This window comes from Zosterops lateralis, assembly GCF_965231275.1.
Source record: "Zosterops lateralis genome assembly, chromosome: 17".
Classification (NCBI taxonomy): Eukaryota; Metazoa; Chordata; class Aves; order Passeriformes; family Zosteropidae; genus Zosterops; species Zosterops lateralis.
Genome location: NC_139777.1, coordinates 10,708,199 through 10,729,717, shown reverse-complemented (window position 1 = coordinate 10,729,717; position 21,519 = coordinate 10,708,199). Strand labels below are relative to the sequence as shown.

Here is a 21,519-nt window from a genome sequence, read left to right as displayed (position 1 = left end):
AGAATTTAATTTTTTCCGGTTTTTCTATGTCATATGCATTCCACCTATTGTTGCTCCATTTCAGCAAGGTTTTGATGCATCTCTGTAAGGCTTAAGCTCAATCTCCAGTCTAATTTTTACAGCTAGATCCTTATCTGGCCAGAATTACAGAACAGGCTCGTTGAGGAGAAGTATCTTTAGAAAAACACAGCTTGTTTCTTCTCCTGCTGCTGCTTCTCGTGTGTCTATACTGAAATATTCTGAAGAACAAGGGCAAAGTGGAATCTGAGTCCATCAGAGAAGCTGAGTTATTTGGGTGGAGATGCTCTGTTGAACATCAGAGGAGGAAAAATGTGTCTGTGAGTCGAGAGAGCTGGGAGCCAGATGTGGTGTGGATGGAAGGAATCAGGAGAGGAGCAGATTGGCCTTGTGAGCAACGGGCTTCTTGTTGCTCCCTGTTATGCTCCAGAGAGCAAGACTTTGGACAGCCTTTCTAAATGAAACAAAACAGGTGTGGTCTCTAATGTGGGTTATTTTAGGGTTTGGGGTTGGGTTGTTGGGTGTGCTCAGTGCAGGTGGTATCAGGTGTTGGAATATTTACCTGCCACTGCAATAATCAGCTCATGGCACCCCTCAGGGGAAAACAGCAGCAGCTGGATGCTCTTGGTGTCAGAGCAAATAGGATGTGATTGTTGTTGTATTAAACAGGGAGGGAGTTTTGAGTTGGTTTGGGTGTTTTTTCACTCCAGCAGAAAGCTAAGTGGGCATTTCATTGCCATCTTGGTAGAAAAATCAGTAACAATGGGTTTGGAGTGCTGGGCTTGTTCTTGGGCAGGACTTGCATCTGGGGTTATTTCATTGAGTGATCCAAATGAAATTTTCAGGGTAAAATGTAAAAGTTGTGGTGGGAAATGAATAGAAATCTTGAAATGATCTAGAAATAGTGCAGTGTGTTCCTCTCTCCAGCCATCTCTATTGATAGGGCAGATTTGCCAATTATCTGCAATAAAGCAGCCTTTTTATTTTTTTACAGCAAGGCATTGCTTTAATAGTTTAAAAGCCTTTTGTTGTGGCTACAAATTGAAAGTGTGGTGCTCTTTACAACAACATTAATTTATTTTTTTTTCCTTCTGAATTGGATTCATCTGTGTTTGAAATTCTTCCAGTTCAGTCCTGGTGCAGGCTCAGTGCACACTCGAAATGGGCAGTGGAGGAGCTGGTTTATCCCTCCCATTTCCCCAGGCTGCTTCCCTGCCCAGACCTGGAGCTCCACTTGTGTTCCCACCATGATCTTGTGGAACATCTCTCCTAATCCTTCAGCTTTGCTTTGTGGGAAGGATGGGAATGGTGAGAAATGGGGAAAGAGGAAGCCTTAGGAACATTCCTGAGGAACCTTTCCTGTGCTGGCAGTGCTGGGATTTCTGGGTACCCATGGGGCAGGTGTGGTGGGCTCTTGCAGGGATCTCCTGGAACAGGGAGTCTCCACACTGGAGGGAGCACCACAGCCAGGATGCTCTCAGGAATTGTTGGGCAGTGTCAGAGCCCACTGGGCACAACTGGACAAACTCTGGTGTCCTGCAGGTCCTGGCAAGAGCTGGGAGAGCACCTGTGGGGTTTTTATCTTCTTTTCTGTTAGAGCAAGGATTAAATGCTCAAGAGATGGTGTTTCATGATCAGACTCAGATGTTTATTAATTCTTATCTATAGTACAGTCTCACAAGTTGTGGGTTCTAGCTAACAAAGTGAAAAATGGCTCTATCACTATCTGTTTACAAAGTCTTTTAAGAACAAACTGTCCAATTAAGAAATGACTCCTAAATTATTTTTACTTTTAACCCAATAACCAACCACCCGTGGCCCACAATGTGAATTTTTCTATCCAATTGCAAAACACCACCCAGACCCATGAAGAAGGTGAAAAAGAAAGAATCAGCCTATGCCCTAAACCCTCCATCTTGCTTTATATATTATTACATTCTAAACTCTTGAACTCTAAGTTTTCCACCATATGATATTACATACTTCTATTCAAACCCCACACCCACAATCCCAGTGCTGTCACTCAATTTTGGAAGCCTTTTCTAAGGCCTCAGGTCAAATGCAGTGTTTTCTTGGGGGTCAGTGCCTGTAAGCACAGAAAATCTGAAATTCTCAGCTCCCACGGTTCCAGCAAGTTCCATGGTACAGGAGCGGGAGCTCTCCAGCATGACCTGATCCACCAGGGAGTGGAGGAGGCTGCAGGGTGGGCTCATGCAGACCCTGTCAAACAGGTCCCAGCACAAACACATCAAAATTTGTGTCATTGATTTCAAACCAATGGCCAGAAGTGTTTGGTGGCGCTGCTCCAGTTTAAGCTTGGCTTAGAGGTAGTTCAGGTGGTTCTGTGTGAACAAAGAACTAAATTTTGACTTGATTGAATTCTGAGATAATTTAAGGATTTACTGCGGTGCTGTGATGTTGGATCTCTAATTCCAGGATTGCAGTCACTGCACTGTTATTTTTGGTGGATCCCTTGTGTCCCTGGCTGTGTAGGGAAAACCAGATGCAGTGTGCCCTGAGAATTATCCAGGCCTGGGTCTCTCCTCCTGCCATTTTCTCCATCTCTCAGTCTTTCTTTCTACATCTCCAGCCTGGACTATGTGAGACCTACACTAGGAGGAGATGCTGTTCTTCTTTGTTTGTTTAGAGATGAAAACAAATACTCTATCACTGAGTTCTGTCCAGTCTACCAGTGTTTTATGTCTCCCCTGAAACTCACTTTTCAGAGACAAGAGAATTTTGGCTTCCCTTGGGAGAAATCTGCTGCTCTTGGCAGTCAGGAGAAGCTTGAAAACATGACCCCAGCCAACCCTAACATAAGGAAACAAAAATCAGCTCAAAATTAAAATGCTTCCAAAACATTGTTTGCCTCTTGTTGAAGGGGACTGCAGCAGATCTGTGCAATCACCTGTCCTGTTGTGGTTTATCTCCAGATTTTGAAGCAAAATGAGCCATTCCAGTATTGCAGCCTGAAGAGATTTGTTGTGATCTGATCCACGCTCTGTGTCCAATCCAATGTGAAACATTTTGCTTTGGGGAAGCTTCTTCCTTGGTCTGTTCTTCTTAAATTGTATGCTGTAAATTGGAAATGAAAGCAGGATTCAGAGGGGGTTTGGGCCTCGTTTGCAGAGGGAGGGAAAGGGAGAAGTGTCCCACCCTGTTCTCTCATGTTCCTCCATGTTCCCCTGTAAGGCACAGCAGAGGAGGCAGGGGACAAGGACATGGTTCCCTCTCTTCCTGATCAGTGCAGGGAATTAATGTGCATTCCTCTCTGCCTGACAGATTTCACCACCCCCCTGGGCACTTTAATTCCTTCTGTGAATTGGAGCCTTTTCACCAGGAGATGTTGGGAGTGATCTGCTCCCAGTACCAGGAGCGCCGGGAATGGCACTGCCCAGAGAACTGGGAAACCTGAGTGCAACTTCCACATCTCCTAAACCTTCCTTTCCTTCTTTTTCTGTGTAGTTAACTGGGTTTTTTCCTCATAAGCACAGCCTAGCCAGATTCCCAACCACCAGACCTCTGAGGCTTGTAAGAATCACTCTTACATAATACTTTCCCCCAAAATATCAGGATGTAACAGCAAAGGTGACAGAGCAGGAGGCACCTTTGATTTTCCAAAAGAATCCAAGTGTCAGCTGTGCCAGAGGAAGACATCTGACAGTGTTAATTATCACAGTTTTGTCAAAACTGGCCTTAAATAACTATTGAATTGTGGTCTTTGACCAGTTGTAGAAGCTTCTCTGCTTTTTCTGTGATTTCTTTTTCTTTAATAATCTCTTGTGTGGGCATAGATGTCCCAGAGCAGTTTATCCGTTGTTTGCTTTGTAACAACTTTCTCTCATTCAGGTATATTCAATATTATCTGAGAAGTTTAGTTGTTTCTTTATTTCCTCATTGACAAGCTGATTTTAAACTACAGTTTTTGTGATATTTTAATGAGCCTGCTGCAAAAAATGAACCACTGCCTTAATTCTAAAGACAACACTTAGTTGAATTAATTAATTAGTCTTCAGAGATGTAGGTAAATTGATATGTGGATGAGACATCAAGAAACTTCTTCTATAAAAAGAAATTTCTTCCTATAAAGAGCAATAGGTTGGGTGGGTGCTTGTGTGGACATAGATAAATGCTCTGGTTTAACACAACCACCAGTCTTGAAAGACTGGAAAGAAGCAGTTTGAAGTTTTGCCATGTTGTAATTTAGGCTTGTTCCTGATTTCCTTTTTCCTCTTGAGCCTGGCTATCCTTGTGTGTTAGTTGCAAAGGGAATATTGATAGAGGGTCACAGAACTGCAGAATGAGCTGGCTTGGAAAAGACTTTTGAGAATGTCAGGTCCAACCTGTGACCCAACAGCTCCTCATCAACCAAACCATAGCACTGAGTGCCACATCCAGTCTTTTTTTAAACATTTCCAGGGATGCTGACTCCACCACCTCCCTGGGCAGACAATTCCAATGTCCAGTCACTCTTTCAGTGAAGATTTTTTTTCTGATGTTTAATCTAAACTTCCCCTGGCTCAGCTTGAGGCTGTGTCCTCTCTTTCTGTCAGTTGTTGCCTGGGAGAAGAGACTGACTCCTCCTGGCTACAGCTTCCTGTCAGGGAATTGTGGAAAGTAATAAGGTCACCTCTGACCCTTCGTTTTTCCAGGCTAAACCACCCCAGCTCCCTCAGTCATTCCTCACAGGACTTGTATTCCAGGCCCTTTACCAGCCTTGTTTCCCTTGTCTGGATGCATTCAAGTGTCTCAACGTCCATCCTAAACTGAGACACCCAGAACTGGACACAGCACTCGATGTCCATCCTGAACTGAGGGATCAGGACTGGACACAGCACTCGATGTCCATCCTAAACTGAGGGGCCAGAGCTGGACACAGCACTCAAGGCGCGGCCTCACCAGTGCTGAGCACAGGTCACTGAGTCACTGCCTTGCTCCTGCTGATCACATCATTCCTGGTAGCTCCAATTTCAATTTACCTGCCTGCCTTGGTAGACTCTGGCACCACGTTCAATAAAAGGGACTAAAATGGGCAAAGCTGCTGGTTTTGTGCACAGGGAACTGGGAGAGGATCAGTCTGGGAGCTGTTTTAACCCATCCTTGTTCCCTTCTGCTGCAGATGGGTGACCCTGCCCTTGTTTTTCAGGTACACCTCGGGGGAGGTGAGGCTGTGGGACACCCGCACCTGGGACTACACAGCCCCCGTGCTGGCAGCAGTGGCGGGCCCTGGAGGGGCTGGAGCCCCGCCACACGTCTCCTTTGTGAGGATAAACAGCTCCCTGGCCGTGGCAGCCTACGAGGACGGTGAGCAACCACAACTCTCCTCCCTATTAAAACAACAGGAAAAAAAAAAAAAGGCTTTACAAAAAATGAAGCAGCTGTGCTCAGCTTTTTGTGTGTCTGTAATCCTGTGTATCCACACACACGCACACACTTGCTTTTATGTGAGAAAGTTGGCCAATAACCCTAAATGCATTAGGAGGCATTGGAACATTGCACCCATTAAAACTGAGCTTTAATTCCTACTGGAGCTGCTGCACAAAGCTTGAGTGCCAGGCTGTAGTCCAGCCAAGCTATCTTAAGCAAATAACTTGTTTTGCTATAAAAATATTAAATATTCTTCCACGAGCCTTCTCCTCTGGCCAAAACTCCCTTGGGGTGCTGTGGAGCTTTGTTATGGGGATGGTGGTAAACTTGGATGTCTGGTTAATCCCGTCCCTCTCTCTCTTGGCATGGTGTGTGGATGCACTGAAGTGTTGGTTTGCAGTGCTGGGTTGTTATTATATACTTGGATTTAAAGAAATGAAAGCTTTGACCTAATATTTAGTGAGTGAAACCCTCATAAAATCCTGCTTGTGTGCATTGTTTTAAATATCCTTAGAGGATTTCTATAATGGACAACAAGAGCCAGAGACCAACATCTTCTGGATGTGGGAGCAGCAATTAAAAAAGTCAGGTTTGGACAGTGCCAGCCGAATGGGATCCTAAACTGAGGGGCTCAGGCAGAGCTCAACTCCCATCATCTTTCTTTAAAATGTATAATTTGATACTTAAAATGTCTCCTTAGGTATAAATAAAGAATATATGTAAGTTTAGAGAGCTTTGTACACATACTGTCTTTGATCCTTGGCGTTTCTACGTGGTGAAAACAAAACGGAAGGTGGATAATCCAAACCAAATCCCTAATCCATACTTTTATTTAAAAAGTAAATTAAATGCTTTATGTGTTTTAAGATTCTCAACATCCTTAGCTGTTTTTCTAGCTTGGATCATGCCAGGATGGTTTTCTGTGGGTAAAAATCGTTAATAGGCAACATTTTCTGATAACAGTAAATGTGGTGTTATTAATATTATTTACTGGAGTCATAGGAAAATTATAACGCAGGTTTAAATGCTGTCTTTTTTTCCATTGTGCCAAACAATGACTAGCAGAGGGTCTTTTGTTTGTTTTCTAGTTTCCCACTGACTAATCTAATAATTTGTCTGGGTTTTTGCCTGTCATATCCCTTGCTGTCAGTGCTGTGACTGAACTAGTTTGCATAAAGCTCGGCGTCTTTTATTCTTTTGGGTAGAAATTTTAATAGGCTCTGTGATATGGCAGTTACTCTGATTTGAGAAGCCTTGGTCAGAATAGATTAGTTTCTATGGGAATAGGGAAATAAAAAGACCCATTTTAGCAGTGTTTACTAACTGCAAGCCGAAAGCACATATTTACAGTTTGGTGGAGAGAGTTATTTTAAATTTTGGGGAGGGAGCGGGTGGCTTTGAAGATAATGTGTTTGATTGTTCTTTGTTGTACTTTTCCAGCTCCCTTTCCTCTTTGTTTGTAAGTTTGACTAACCCAGAGAAACCATCTGCTCGTGTTGGAGGTGGTGCTGTCAGGCAGTCTAGACTTCCCTGGCGAATCCCTGGCTCGTCCCGATCCCATCGGCTGCTCCCGGTCCCGCAGGGCTCCCGCAGCGCTGCCCTTGGCTGCCCAGCCCGGGGAAGGGCTGACAGGCACAGCCTGCCCTGCTCTGCCCCTCAGCTCCCTTCCCCAGGCACAGCAAGGACAGAGGTTTGTCCTTCCCAGGATGCCCCAATCCCAGCTGGGTTGTCACTCTGCGGTGGCCCTGAAGGAAAATGGGATTGTGGCTCCTGGTGAACAGGATGGTGGCAGCCTTGGAGAAACGGGCTGCAGGGAGAGGGAGAGGAGGGAGAAATGGATGGGGAGCAAATGAAGTTCCCTGTGCCCGTGCCAGCGCTCAGTGGGGGCACTGGATGTACACCTGGGGCAACGGGACTTGGCAACTCGAGCCACAGTTGTGATTTTTGAATTCCAACCCACTGGCCTCATATTTCTTCTGCCTTGTTTCCTATTGTCAGCACTGGCAGTGCTCCAGTTTGATTTTACCACTAATTGTGTTGCACGTTACCGAACTGAAATGAATCAAATCAAAATGCTTTTCCTGGAGCATTAGATAAAGCAGGCGAGGGTTCTGGGTAATGAGCAGATGCTGCTAATGCAGGGACAGGAGAGGCCTTGCCAGGACTCCATCTGCTCCATGCTTGCCTGCCTTTGGCTGGGAGCCACAGCTTTTGGGAAACAGCAGTCTACTTCAGCCATCCCTCTCCCCACTGCGCTCTGGAGTTGCATGGTTTGACTGGAAAACAATGTGCAGCAACAGGAGAGCAGAACTTTTTCCTGCTCTCCCCTAAACGCCACAACCACCCTGGTGCAGGCACGGCAGGGAGCACGGCCCTGCTGCCCTGCTTGGACCCTCTCAGACCCACTGTGAGGAGCTGGTGGCCCCTCACAAGCTGCAGAGTCACTCCATGGAGCAGAGGAGGGTGCTTGCTGCAGGGGTCAGAGGTGCTCCTGCTGCTGCAGGCTCCGGGAGGGGAATTCTGGCAGTGCTGCTTTTTGGAATTCTTTGCTCTTGTCCTTTCTGATGCCCCTAAAGCTGCCTGGGGGTGTTGTACCCTCTTTGCAGAGTGATGGGTATGGTGCCTTCCCCTGAGTGCCAGGACATGCTCCAGGAGAGCCAGGAGCATTCCAGGCTGGCTGAAAGAAAAATGTTAGAAGAAAACTGCAGGAGTTGGGGCTGGGATGTTTATTCCCATTGGTGGCTGTGGGTGCACATCTCTTGGTTTGGGTGAGTGGAGCGTGCTTTCCCATCCCAGTTATCCCATTCCCCATGCTGGGAATGAAACAGGGTCTGTGCCTTCTTCTGAGGGACCAGAGATCCAGGGAGGGATTTGTGTGGAAATCCCTGGAAGACGGGTGGTGGAGGTAAAATCTGGGAACATTTTTTGGGAACTGGTGTGGTAATGGTGGTGTGAGGGCAAGACTCTTGTCACTAAAGTCTGATCTCTCACTCTTTGTACCCTCAGGACCTGCTGGAAGTGAAAATTAAATGTAAAATGTTAGTTAATGAACTTCAAGTATCTGCTAAGGTTAAATTGGCTCCTCTAAGTAGAAATGTTTTTGGGAAAAACTCAAAATTCACAGCAACAAGTTTTGATACTCCAGGCTGGTGCTCATTTCCACCCATAGTTTTCTTATACTGCTTATACTTCATGGACATATGGTATAGCTGAAATTAATCTTCCCACTTTGGAGTAAAAATAAACACCTGTAAGGAGCCATAGAATCACAGAATAGCCTGAGTTTGAAGAGACCCACAAGGATCATCAAGTCCAAGGGTTTTCAAAAGGTAAAAAAGAGTTTTGTTTTGTTTAAATCAAGGTGGCAAGACCACAACTCTGAAACAGGACAAACATCATGGGGATGATGTGAATTCAGCACCTTCTGGCCTTCCCACAGCGTTGTGTTTAGAGGCTGAAGTGAATGAGCCTGTGAACCATGAGCACATTTGGACTCCCTGCGCCAGCACAGACAAAATTCTGGGGTTTTAATTTCATTTCATTTTTTCAGATAATGCTTATGTAAATTGCTTTACTTTTCCAAAGCTGACAACAAATGCTGTTTTTAACATGGAAGAGCTGATGCAATGGATCTTCAGGATCCGCGCTGGGATCTTCCCCACCCAGATCCAGCCCTCCTATCCCAAGCTCCCCGAGCAGGCAGCTCAGGTGGGCAGTGCCCTGTGCTGTGCCCAGCTCAGGAGGGGCTCAGACAGCCTGTGTGACGCTGCCAGACACAGCCAGGATAATATTTACAAGTGAGATTTAACACTGTTTGCTCTGTGTTTGTGCTGCCTCGCCCTGTCGGGAGGATTAGGGGATTTTCAAGGAAAAGAGATACTTGGGTTTGTTTAATTTTGTAGCAAATGTGTTGCCTGTAATAGCAGAGAAAAACCTGTGTGGAAACAGATGTAACAGCTGCTTTTGCAGGATGTCTCTTGTGCTGCCAGCGCTGCTGGTGGAGAGAGGAGCCTCCAGCCTCCCACCTTTGACACAGCAAGAGCCATGCAAGGCTGGTGATGCTCCGGAAATTTGGAGTTCAGTCAGGATCAGCACTGCACTCCCTGAGGCACAACAGCCTCATGTTCAGTGTTTTATCCAAGGACTTTGCAGTCTGGAGTGAGTGGCAATAAATGGACCTTCCATCAGGCCACAGTTCAAAAATATGTGGGTTGGGAGTTGAATTTTTTGTCAGATCTGGGGCAAAGTGATAAATGAGGCTGGTGCAGTGATTGTCACGTTGAATGTCAGCTTTACACCATCAGCAGCAGCTTCCTGCACTTCTTTTCTTGAGCCATGATGACTTTCCAGCTTGCTCAAAATTTTAAATAATTTTGGGGAGTTATTGTTAGAGTTCAGTTGGAATAATCACAATCATGGTGCAGATTTAGCATGCTGTGAAAGTGCTGCTTATAATTTTGATTTCATGACCTTCTAACACTAGGAAGATTTCAATATTAAAAAGAATTAAAAAGATAACGTATGGCTGCAACCTTAACTTCACCTCAGCAGAGGAATTGCTGTGGAAATGAGGTGCTGGGCAGTGCTGGAGGCAGGAAGACAGACTGTGGAGAGCAGTGATCTCATCTGCACTGCTAAATCTTAGCCTGATTCTTTTTTTTTTTTAGTGCCACACTAATAACCTGAACTGAAATGGTGTGGGATTTCTTGCTCTTACCCAAACATGATTGACTGTTGCAAGGACTCGCACACCCATAAATACCTTTTAGTGTTTCTGCAGTGAAATGCAGAATATTCTGAGCAGCACTTTTTGCCCTCATAGCAGCTTCACCTATTTATAAATCTAGTGGAGTGTTTGCTTTTTCTGTTTTCTGTTTGTCCTGATCCTTGTGGTCCCTCCCAACTCAGGATGTTCTTGGAACTCTCCTTGTTACTCTTTACTTTGTGCTCCTTCATCACATATGAATTTGTGACTGGTCTTTTTTTTTTTAGATTACCAGGAATGTATTGCCCGTATCATGTGTCAGATGTTGCACACTCTGTGTTTGCCTGGTTAAAATCTTTTATTTTGGACAGATGTTTGAGATGTTTGTAATGTTTGAGATCCAGCTATAATAATAATCGTATTAATAATAATAGTAATAATTAGTGACTTGTTGCCCAAAATTAGAAACCCTGAGCTCTGGGTTTCCCAGTTTGTTCCTGTGGGCAGAAAATTTATTTTGTCCATTTAGACACTGTTAAACACAGTGGAATGTTCATCACAGAGATGTGTAAACAAAAGGCTTCACTGGAAGCAAATCAGCCTCCCTTTTCCCTTCATGAACCTGGTCTTTAATTGGGATAAATTTTCTGCAGAACAAAAATTGAAAATCCTCCTGCTTGGAGGAGTCTGGCGGCCAAATCTGTGGTCTGACACAAAAGTCCAGTTCTGACTCCCTTTATCTGATATCAGTTGATCACTGATGGGGTTTTTGCCTGGCTCAATCATCTCTCCTGGAGATGAGACCTCCCCATCCCTTTGCTTTGGGGGAGAGGTGCCTCAGCTCAGCCCTGGCCTGGGGTGCAGGGGATACAGCCTGTGCTGCCCAGTTGGATTTGTTAACTGGTTTTAAGCTGTGTGTAACCAGCCTGTTTTGCAAACCCAGTTCAGCAGTTATTTACCTTTCAAGCAATTAACATAATTACCATTATGCTAAGAAGTAATTTTGGGAAGTTCTGCTCCGAGCCCTTACGGCTCCGCCGGGACAGTTTTAGTCGGGACTTATCTTTTTGATGGAAGCCTAATTGCAGTTTTGGCTTTGTGTAAACAAACAGAGGCGGCTAATTGTTTAGGCAAATAGCAGATTAATTTAAATATTCATCCCTAATAAAACAAAAATGGTCCCCATTATGGTGCTCATTCCCATGGTGAGGAATATAAATATTCAGTGGGAGTGCCATTAGACAGGAATCTTAAGGATTATCTGCATTATTTCACATCGGTAGCACTTTCCAGATACCAAATAATCTTTACAAAAGCTACCATAAATCAATTTAAACTCATTTAGCTACCATTTCACTATGTGCAGTTTCATTACCACACTCTTGCTTCACCTCCTCTGGGACTGGGGAGGAGTGTTTGCAAACTGGCAGTGGTGCCCATCCACAGCTGTCTGTCAGGGCTTTTATGTCTCCTTCTGAAGGAAGAGCTGCCATTAATCATTTCATCATTAACGTGCTCCACTGGAAGAGAGGCTTCTCCAGCCCTGCCTGTCACGTTGGAAGATTGCTTCTCCTTAATTCAGTGCAAAGGTGGCCCAGAAGGCTCCAATTCCCTTCTGTTCCCTCCTGATTGCCTCAGGTTGCTCTTACTCAGATTATGATGCTTTTAAATAGAGAATTGAGGAGCCAAGCTGGCAATAATGCAATTACAAATATGTTTTATTTTGACTTACACTCCTTTATTCTTTAGGATTTGTATTCTTTAGCTTTTCTCTGTGGTGACCAGGAACAGGACCCAGGGAATAGGATGCAGGAGCTGTGTTGGAAGGTTTAGATTGGAGATGAGGAAAGGTTCTTCCCCCAGAGGGTGCTGGCACTGCCCAGGCTCCCCAGGGAATGGGCACGGCCCCGAGGCTGCCAGAGCTCCAGGAGCCTTTGGACAGCACTGCCAGGGGTGCCCAGGGTGGGATTGTTGGGGGGTCTGGGCAGGGACAGGGGATGGGCTGGATGATCCCTGTGGGTCCCTCCAGCTCAGGACATTCTGTGGTTCTGTGAATTGTGCAGCAAAGTGACTTAAAACTGGGGTGTGGGTTCTTCCTCACTGGTTTTGGGGTAATTGAGAATCTCTCTATAATAGAACAAAATTTCAGGTGTCTGTTTGCATCTGATCTCTAAACACGTGAAATGTGAGAAAAGTCAAAGAGTCTTCCTCAAGGTAGCTACTAATCTTATTGGAAAGTCGGAAATCAGTAGTCAGGTGCAGTGCAATAGAGCCTGGATTCACAGATGGGTTTGGGTTGGAACCTTAAAGCTCATCCAGTGCCACCCCTGGGCACCCATGGGCAGGGACACCTTCCACTACCCCAGGTTGCTCCAAGCCCTGTGCAGCCTGGCCTTGGACACTGCCAGGAGCGGCCACAGCTTCTCTGGGCACTCTGTGCCAAGGCCTCCCCACCCTCACAGGGAACAATTCCTTCCCAGTATCCCATCTATACATCTCCTCCTTCAGCTTCAGGCCAGAGCACTTAAATTTCCTGTGAAGCTGTCCCGTGGTCAGAGGAACCACAGCATCCTGTAGTTCAGGTGTCCTGCCCTCGTCTCTTCCCTGTATACTCCTTTGTTCCCCCAGATTGATCTGCAGCTGTTTAAAAGCCCTTTGAAAGCTGTGTCAGAGGCTGAGCTAACTGCCAGTGCCCATTTCCCCGTGCAGGCACTGTCAGTGTGTGGAGCCTGCTGCTGGGGCAGGAGCCCATCCATCACTTCCAGCACAACCAGCACATCCAGGCCCTGGCGCTGGCCCTGGGCGGCTCCGCGGTGGCCACGGCCTCCGGCTTCCAGGTCAGGGTGGAGAGCCCCGACGACAGAGGCTTCTGGCAAACCCCAGCAACCTTTGAAATCCAGAAACTGGTGAGTCTCCAGGCTACTCTGCTTCGTTCCAGGAGCTCCTGATCCACTGATTATTTGTGGTGGGGTAAAGATGGTTCTTCTAAAAGTCTTACAGCCTGAGCTCGATCAGGGCTCGAGGCTCTGACTTACCAGCTCGAGCCTCTGTCTTTGGAGCAGGTTAAGGGATGAGTCTTCCATCCCTGAAGAGCAAGGGTGAACTGCTGGCTTAAACTAGGAGTGAAAATGAACACAAGTCCATATGGTGCAGGAGGTTGGCTGGGTTAATTTTTTTTTTTTTTTGTCAACAATAAACTAAGTTGGCTCATTTTGTAAATCAGCTTTCTCGCGTAGAATTGGAGCTGAAACTCCAGGTCTCATTCCAGATCCACACTATCTGATTAATTCTGAGGCAGGATATTGCAGGCAGCCTAATAGTGGCACTTGTGAAGCTGTAACTACTCGTGCAGCTTCTTTAGGTTGCACCTTCTGTCACTGAAGTTTTGAGAGTTGTAATTAAAACTCATTCTCTGAAGTTTTATTTTGTCTCAGAGTATCAGCATTTGTTTGAAAGGGGAAGGAAGTGTGTAGGAATAATTGAGTCTTGCAGCCTCTCTCCTGTAGGAGGAAGCTGTGCAGTTAAAGGGTGTGAAGTGATTTAAACCACTCCTGATTAATCCCCTCTCCAAAGCTAAATCAGTCTTACAGTTCAGAAATAAGCTTGATGCTTGGTCTTTGTGTGGAATTTATCCATAACTGAGATGATTCAGGGCACACATGAGTAGTTTGTTCGGTTCAGCACATGGCACTAGCGATGCAAAAGAATTTTTGACTGTATTAGAATAAATTAAAATAAAAAATAAAATAAAAAGTCTGCTCTTTTTAGGTCAACTTCCTTAATCTGGTTCCAGATGTCACGGGGAGCCCAGTGGCAGTGGCAGCTGCAGAGGACATTGTCTATCTCCTGAAAGCAGAAGATCCTGGCAGAATCCTCCACTCTGTCTATGGTCAGCCTGTCACCTGCCTCGATGTGGCTGCTCACGAAGCAGCCTTTGGCATCAAAACCTTTGGCTGGTTATTGAATGAGCCCAACCAGGTACTGTAATTATTTTCTGGTAAGATTTTTATACCTTTGTAATTAAGGAAAAAAGAGTTCATGCTGAGGACTTCTTTCCCTGCTCTCCAGCTTTTGATAGTAGAGAGAAGACAATTCAATGCAGTAATGTGATGCTTCTTTGTGTTCTTCTGTGGGCTGAAGTGAGGGATTATTGTTCAGCCAGCTGAGTTCACTTTGCAACCTCTGCTCCTCAGCAAGGCCCAGCTCAGTTTATGCTGCATCAATGGCATTGGGGGAACTCATCTCAAAGAACTCACCTAAAAACCCCATAAACAACCCCAAATCCCAAACCATCCCTCAGCCTTTCTGGTGAGGGATCCTGAGCAGTGTCAGGCAAATGAGCACCCTTAGGAGGAGGGTGCTCCTTGTGCTGTGCTCTTGAGTATTTGGCCAAACTGGGAGGAGACTTTGGTGTTGCCAGATGCCTTGGGAAGAGTTCCTGTCTCTTTGCTGTATCTTTCCTCCCTTTTGCACTCTCTGGTTTTATTCCATTTTTGTGTTACACTTCAGGCTAGCAGCAGTCGGGGAAGGAGGGTGCTTCAAGCAGCTGGAGAAGGGAGCAGCAGTGGAGCACCCAGGAGAAAGGACCTGTGGTCTGTAGTGTGAAAACGCAGGATTTTTCCTGACAAGTGACTGGAATGGGAAAGCTTTATTTAAGAGTTCCTCTGTAACAAATAAACATGTCGAGCTACATCTCATTGCCCTTAAAATCCCCATTTGTTCACCATAAATACCTTGAGGGCTGAGATGCTGGGAGCTGTGCTGTCTTTATTAATTCCTTTGCTGTCCTAACCCAGCTCCTTTCCCTCCAGAGGTGGGAGGTCAGGAGGTAAAATTGCCTCGTTTGGGAGCATTACCCCAGTGATCACTTCTGTGCCTCATAAAGGGCAGAGAAACCTCCCGAGGCCCCAAACCCTGCTCAGCAAAGCCGGACATCTTTCCTAATCCAGTCCTGAGCTCCCTGGCTCTCTCTGGCAGATTGTATTAAGCCTGGTGCATCCTAATCAGGGAGATGGGCCCAGACGGCCGGGGGTGTGACAAGGACACTGCCTTGGCAGGGCTGCTGTGGCTGACATCACGCCGGAAATTAATTACCGATGTCTATTATGATAATTACCGGCCCCGCGCAGACGTGAAGGGACTTTGCAGCGGCTGATTACGCCGGGCACACGGTGACAATCTGTCTTTGGGAGAGCTCCCCAGCCTGGAAATGGGATCCTGGAGGATTCCAGCCCCGTTGGCTGCTGCCTGTGTTTCTCCCCAGTTTGGGGTTTGCTTTGTTTTCCTCCGGGTTATTATTTTCCTTCTGGCAATCCCTGCCTAGTAACCTGCTTCCTGATGAAAACACTCAGGGAAACCATCTTTTTCCTCCCTCTCTCTTCTTTTTTTAAAATCACTTTCTAATTTTAGCCACGTTTGACAGCAGAGCCGAGATCTGAGGCATAAATTTTGTGGGAACTTTTATGTTGAAGAGGAGGAAAACATCAAATCCGTGGCCTAGACTTGGCTCCTGTCAGATGACAGACACCCGTGCAGGAGGGAGGGGAGAACAGAAATGCTTCATCCCTGAGAAGTTCAGCTTGCACTTCAGTAGCACCAGACAACCCAAATATGATGCTGTTTCTTGAAAGTTCCTCTGCTCTAGTGCTCCTGGAACTCTTTTTTGAAGTTAAGTTATGAAAGATTTTGTTGTTAACTCACCATGACATCCCTTAAAGTCCAAATTCTGAGATCTGTCTTCCCATCTAGGCTTGTCTAGGGCTAATTAAATGGCCCAGAAAATGACCCGTGGGGGAAATCCTTATTCCCAGGGCATCCAGGGGACATTCCTTGAGGGATGATGTCAGGCCAGTGACACATCCCCCATGTCAGGCAGTTGGGAGCCCCGTGATCACAGAGCTGCTGCAGCACCACCAGGGCTGGGCATCCACCTGTGGGAATTTTGGGTTTAAACACCATGGGGGAGATTAAATCCACAGATTGGCTTTGGTCCTCTTCATGTCAGGATCTAAACCTTGTAAGGAGGCAGCAGGATAAATGTTAGGCTTGACTTCATCTGGTTTCTGATGCAATCTGGATCTGGCTGGAGCTTTTCTCATAGCTGGTGCCTTTATAACCTTCCCTGAATCTTCTGTCAGGTAAGTCTGGTCTCCTACTTTAGCTCAGGTGAGCTTTGTGGATTATTTCTATGAAATTTAGAGGTGTTTATTCTCCTGAAATGCGGGAGAAAATCCTAAAACACAACTTTCTCCTGTATTTCAAATTCTGTTCAAAAATTTTAACATATTCAGCAGTTCTTGGGGATATGAGATGCTGAACAAAGGAGGATTTGGGGGTTTTTCTACCAAAGAAGCTTCATGCAGCGTGCATGAGAATTTTTATTGCAGCTATTGTCAGGCACAGTTCAGCTGTGGGTTTGGTTGCTTTGTGAACAAACCTGATTCCAGGACTGGTGGATGGGGAAGAGGGGAGGGAAGGGATGATTTTCCAGCTTCCAGGTCAGAGGCAGAAGGCTGGATGTGCTGAGATCAGCTCTCTTGGGTGCTGCTTATTAATGCTGTGCAGCCCTTGGGAGCTGCTGGTTGCCTTGTACTTGAGGAAAGGTGTTCAACCTCACCTGGCTCCTCTCAGCAGCCATGGAAACACTGCCTGGGTTTGCTCCTGGATTTCATGTTCCCATGGAATTCTTCAGCTGATTGGAAATGTGAGTGTATCCACTGGAATTAAGCACTGTTGTGAACTGGTAGTGAGTGAAAGAAAAATTTAAATCATAGAATCCCAAAGTGGTTTGAGTTGGAAGGGACCTTAGATCCACCCAGTGCCACCCCCTGCTATGGGCAGGGACACCTTCCACTATCCCAGGTTGCTCCAAGCCTTGTCCAGCCTGGCCTTGGACACTGCCAGGGATCCAGGAGCAGCCACAATTTCTCTGGACAACAGTAAATAATCCTTTAAATTGAGTTTCATACTTTACAGTCATTTTTGGATGATATATTTAGGTCATGGCTGCTTTATGTGAGCTTTTACACCTTACTTTCACCTTATTTTAACTAAAATCCTTCTAACTGAGAAGCCACATTGTCTTTTCTGGTATTGAGTGTCTCCAGTTCTCACAGAGTTTCAAAGACTTCCGTTTTTTAAAATCTTAGTTTTTCTTGTTTAAAAATGTGAGGTTTTTCACTTCTGTTGGCCCCCATGACCCTTTGTAAAGAGCTCAATTTTCAACAAATTCATCTTCATGAACTGTTGTGTTCGTACCAGTAGAAGGGCAGGGCTCGCTGGTGACTGAACAGATGGATCTTGGCCAAATGTCTCTTTGAGGAGCTGCAGGTCTGCAGGGTGTTAGCAGATCTTTGGAGGTGTTGAAAGGTATTTTAAATACCTTTTTCATTGTAAATGCTTTGATACCATGTCAGAGAGGCAGAGCTCTCTGAGGAACTGAACTGTGCTGGCCACTACAAGAAGAAGAGACCAGCAGAGTGTCCAGAACTTTTCCTTGTCTAAATTTTGCATGATTTATTGACCAAACGCTCTAAATGGCCAGGAATAATTTTGCAAGTTAAAATAAACAAAAGGCTAAATAAATAAATAATAAATTAATGAATCCCTTTCTGTTGGCTGAGATTAAGGACATCCTGCTTTTTTTCCCCTGTTTGTGCTATAGTGTGGGTGCCTCAAAATTGGCACAGCAGCTTTAGGTGGGTGCTTCAGGTTTGGAAAATACAGCTGCTGGGATGTGCCACAAATATTCCAGGTGATGAAACCAAGGGGTTTAATTCAGTTTTTAAGGTTCTCCTTGCCTCCCTTCTCCATGGGAGAAGGGTTCCCTCAGATTAGGGAAAACCTGTCCCTGGGCTAGAGGGGTTTTTGAGTGTGTGGGTGTTTCTGTGGGTAAACACAACATCCTCCCCATGGGTGCTGGAGCTCTCAGCCCAGGCTTCAGCCACGAGTCAAACGAGCCTGGTGACCCCATTCCAGGTCTTAGCAGACATCTGCCCACATCCCAGCCCATCCCAGGCTGGCAGAGCCCCGGGGGCTGGCAGTGCCCAGGGCTGCAGGTGCGTTGGCAGCGCCGGCACGACGCTTGGCTCCCCTTCTTGCCACCAGCCTGAAGCCTCACTCTGGAACTCCAGGCACAGGGAAACTTCAAAGGGAAAAACAAACTCCACTTGTCTTTAGCTCTGTGTGTGACTTGTGCAGCAGGTGTTGGATGGGGAGGAGCGGGGAGCTGCTTTTCCTGCTGGATTTGCTGGGAGCTGTGCGGGCTCTGCTGGTTTTGGGTTTTTGGGCATCGCCCGGCGCATGCGTCTGCCAGGGAAAGTCACCTTTAGGATGGCATGAAAGTCAATTTTCCACATGCTCAGAGAAGCACTCGTGTTCCCAGCTCCCTACAATGACTTATATCTGGCAAGAACTTGAAAAATAGTCTCTCTGGCTGATTGTCAAAAATTACATCATATTGGAGTAAACTGCTTTTAAATCAAACATCCATTATTCATGGATATTAACTGCTTATTTTATTTATTTATTTATTTTAACTGGCTGTTTTGTGTTTGATTTACTCTTTTTCTTCCTCTCTGATTGTCTGTCTGTCTCCCTCAGCTGCTCCTTTTAAATCTTAGCTCATCTTGAAATTTATGGAGCCAGAACACTTATCTGTGTGCACAAGTCTGAGCGTGCTGACCTTGCATTTGTTAACAGTCAAATTGTTTTTGTTGTTGTTGCAGTGTTATGTGCCATATTTACAGTAGGCAATCCAATACATTTGCACTGGGAAACTGTGCCCCTGGGGCTTGTAAACTTTAAAAATATTCTTGTTTTCCACATCACTTTAGAAATAAAATCCAAACTTGCGGCAGTGTGTACCATATGTTGTCTTTAATTTGATGAGTACCTCCACAAATGCATATTCCTGCTTTTGTAGGTACTCTCTGGATTGGATGGGTTTGACCTGAGCAGAAACCAGATTCTTTTTTATTTATGGTGGACTTGGAAATTCACGACCCTTTTTTTTTTTTTTTTTTGGCAATATTTGTGTGTATTCAGGCAATGTTTTTTCCAGTTGGCAGAGGACTGGACCAAAGCAAAAGGGAGAAACATAATCTGAAAATAAATGTAAATGCAGTTCTCAGGCTTACTGCTTGATCCTCTGCCACTCTGAGCAACTCAGGGTGGTTTTATTTTACTTTAAATGACAGAAACCTCAATCCTGGACGGTTCTTTCTGAAAAAGTGGTTCTGTAATGGATTTTGTGTGCTGTTCAGTGAGGAGAAGGATGTAGGGTTTGAGTGTGGTTTTACAATGTGCTTTTTGCTGGTATTTATGATCCTTCCTCCACTACAGCATCTAAAAAAGAACCAAACACCACACACACACAGGGATTCACTCAGGTCTGAGACACAGCTCAGTCTCCACCTGCCCCACGCTGTTCATGTGGACAGGAATGGACTGGGAAGGGAAAAGGAAAGGGAAAGCAGCTCTTCCCCAGGGCAGACGTGTGCTGGCTGCCATCCAGGACAGTGGGATGGACACCCCAGCTCTTGTTGAAAGTACCACAGGCTCTTTGATAACAAGTGCTCAGGGATTTGTTGTTTTAATGTTCCGTCCAAAAAAGACATCTCCAACAACACAGCATCCCAAAACACCTGCTGGGGTTTTGGCCATGCATGGAAGAGTTCCATCAGCAGCATTTCCTTCAGTTCCTTGGTTTTTCTTGGAAGTGTCTCAAGCAGAGTGCATCGACCACGCTTGACCTCACTTAGCTGCGAGATGTAACAAAGCTCACAGCTCAGCTCTTCTGGCTCCAGAGCCTTTAATTCTTTGGGAATTAATTTCAGGCATCTTTCACAAGTTCTTGGACAGCATTTAAAGAGAGTTCCCTGTCCCCAGCTCTCTGCAGTTCTGTGCAGAGCAGTAACTTTGCCTTTTTTCCTGTGCCTGGGCTGGTGGGTTTGCCAGGTTCCCGGCGCATCCCTCCCGCAGGAGCGGCCACGGCCTGAGCCGTGCCCAAGTCGCCCAGTAAAGAGGGGAATTAGTCTAATGCACTGCCTTAACAAAGGGGAGACTATCAGCTTGAATAATTAATACCCCCAGTCTGTGGCAGTGGGCTGAAATGAAGTCCCATTTGCTCAGCCTTATTAAAAGAGAGAGAGAGAGAGGGAGGGATGGTAAAGGTCGTTAAGGGACTTGTAACAGGGAAAGGATCGCCTCGGAGATGGATAATGTGTTTGCTAATCTCTGTGGTCTTTAACTAAACAGAGTGCTGGAGGTGCTCTGGCTATTCCTGGCTTGTTGAATTATTAAGCATTCAGGGAGATTGCCTGGCTGTTGGCCAACAACTTGGACTTTTCATTTGGCCAATGTTAATAGGTGACACTTTTTATTTGGGGCGTTGGATCCCAGTGCTGGCTGCACGGAGTCTTTAATGCTTTTCCTCCCTGGGCTCCCAGTGGGGCCAGGGCTGCTCGTTAGTGTGTTATCCCAGGGTTCTTCATTTCACACCCAAATGCTCTTGGTTCACTTCCCTCAGTTCGGTACCTATTAGGTCACTGGGCTTGGGTGTCCATTATAGGATTATAAATACCTTTAAAAGGGTAATCCCTTTGCAGTGTGCATTATAGGATTATAAAACTCCCAGAGATCTTATGCTTTATCTGCCCTTTAACACACAGGCCCTTATTTCAAGTCCCTATTGACCAGGTATTTCCATTCTCTCTCCTTGGCCTTTGTAAGGAAAATCCTTCTTGCTTTGGGATATTACAGGAGAGCTCATCAGAGGTGTTCCAGCAACTTCAGAATTGTCATCAGTGTGCTTTTAAATCTCTGTCTCCAGGAAATTATTATTCAGACTTAAGCATTCTGAGTGCTTTTAGCTTCTTTACTTATCAATTGGTCAAGATAAAGGTTTGAAATTCATTTGCAGGTCATACAACTCCTCAAGACAGGTTGAATTTCAAGACAGGCAAAACCTGGATACTGAAATGACAAAGAGACTCTTCCAATGATGGGGCTGATGGGTTAGAAAGATATTTGTGCATGATAAAATCTAAAAGAAATAATCTTTAGAAGAATAGAGATAGGCATGAGAAGGAATTGAAGGGGGTAGGAGAAGATGATATTAGCTTTTCTTCCATTTTTGTGGGTGTGAACCCTTATTTTTTTTTACAGATGCTTAGATGAAAATGCTTTAAATTGATGGCCACCTGCAAGTTATGTGAGGAGAAATAAGTCATTTTTCCAGCTGCTGTTACCTGTGAGCTTTGCCACAGGGCTGCAGGCAGGAGAAAATGTACCATGGAAAATGTTACATGGGAATCTTTCAGTGCTAGTGGAAGCAATTTTTCATTCCAGCCTTTCATGGCCATGGCTGGATGTTCAAATATGTATCCTGTCTTTATAGCAGAGATGGGAGCTCTGGTCATTTAGATAAA

At 45.5% G+C, this 21,519-nt stretch overlaps 1 protein-coding gene across 1 annotated transcript in view; it reads left to right on the top strand.

Annotated features, from left to right (window-relative positions):
- The window catches only part of FBXW8 (F-box and WD repeat domain containing 8), a gene marked incomplete at its 5' end in the record, with an annotated part of 51,963 nt that overhangs the window by 19,282 nt on the left and 11,162 nt on the right, over positions 1–21,519 (top strand). The window contains 3 exons of the mRNA XM_083873952.1: positions 5,165–5,322; positions 12,800–12,996; positions 13,859–14,068. Of these exons, the coding sequence (XP_083730078.1) occupies positions 5,165–5,322; positions 12,800–12,996; positions 13,859–14,068 (565 nt within the window). The remainder of the gene's footprint in view (positions 1–5,164; positions 5,323–12,799; positions 12,997–13,858; positions 14,069–21,519) is intronic.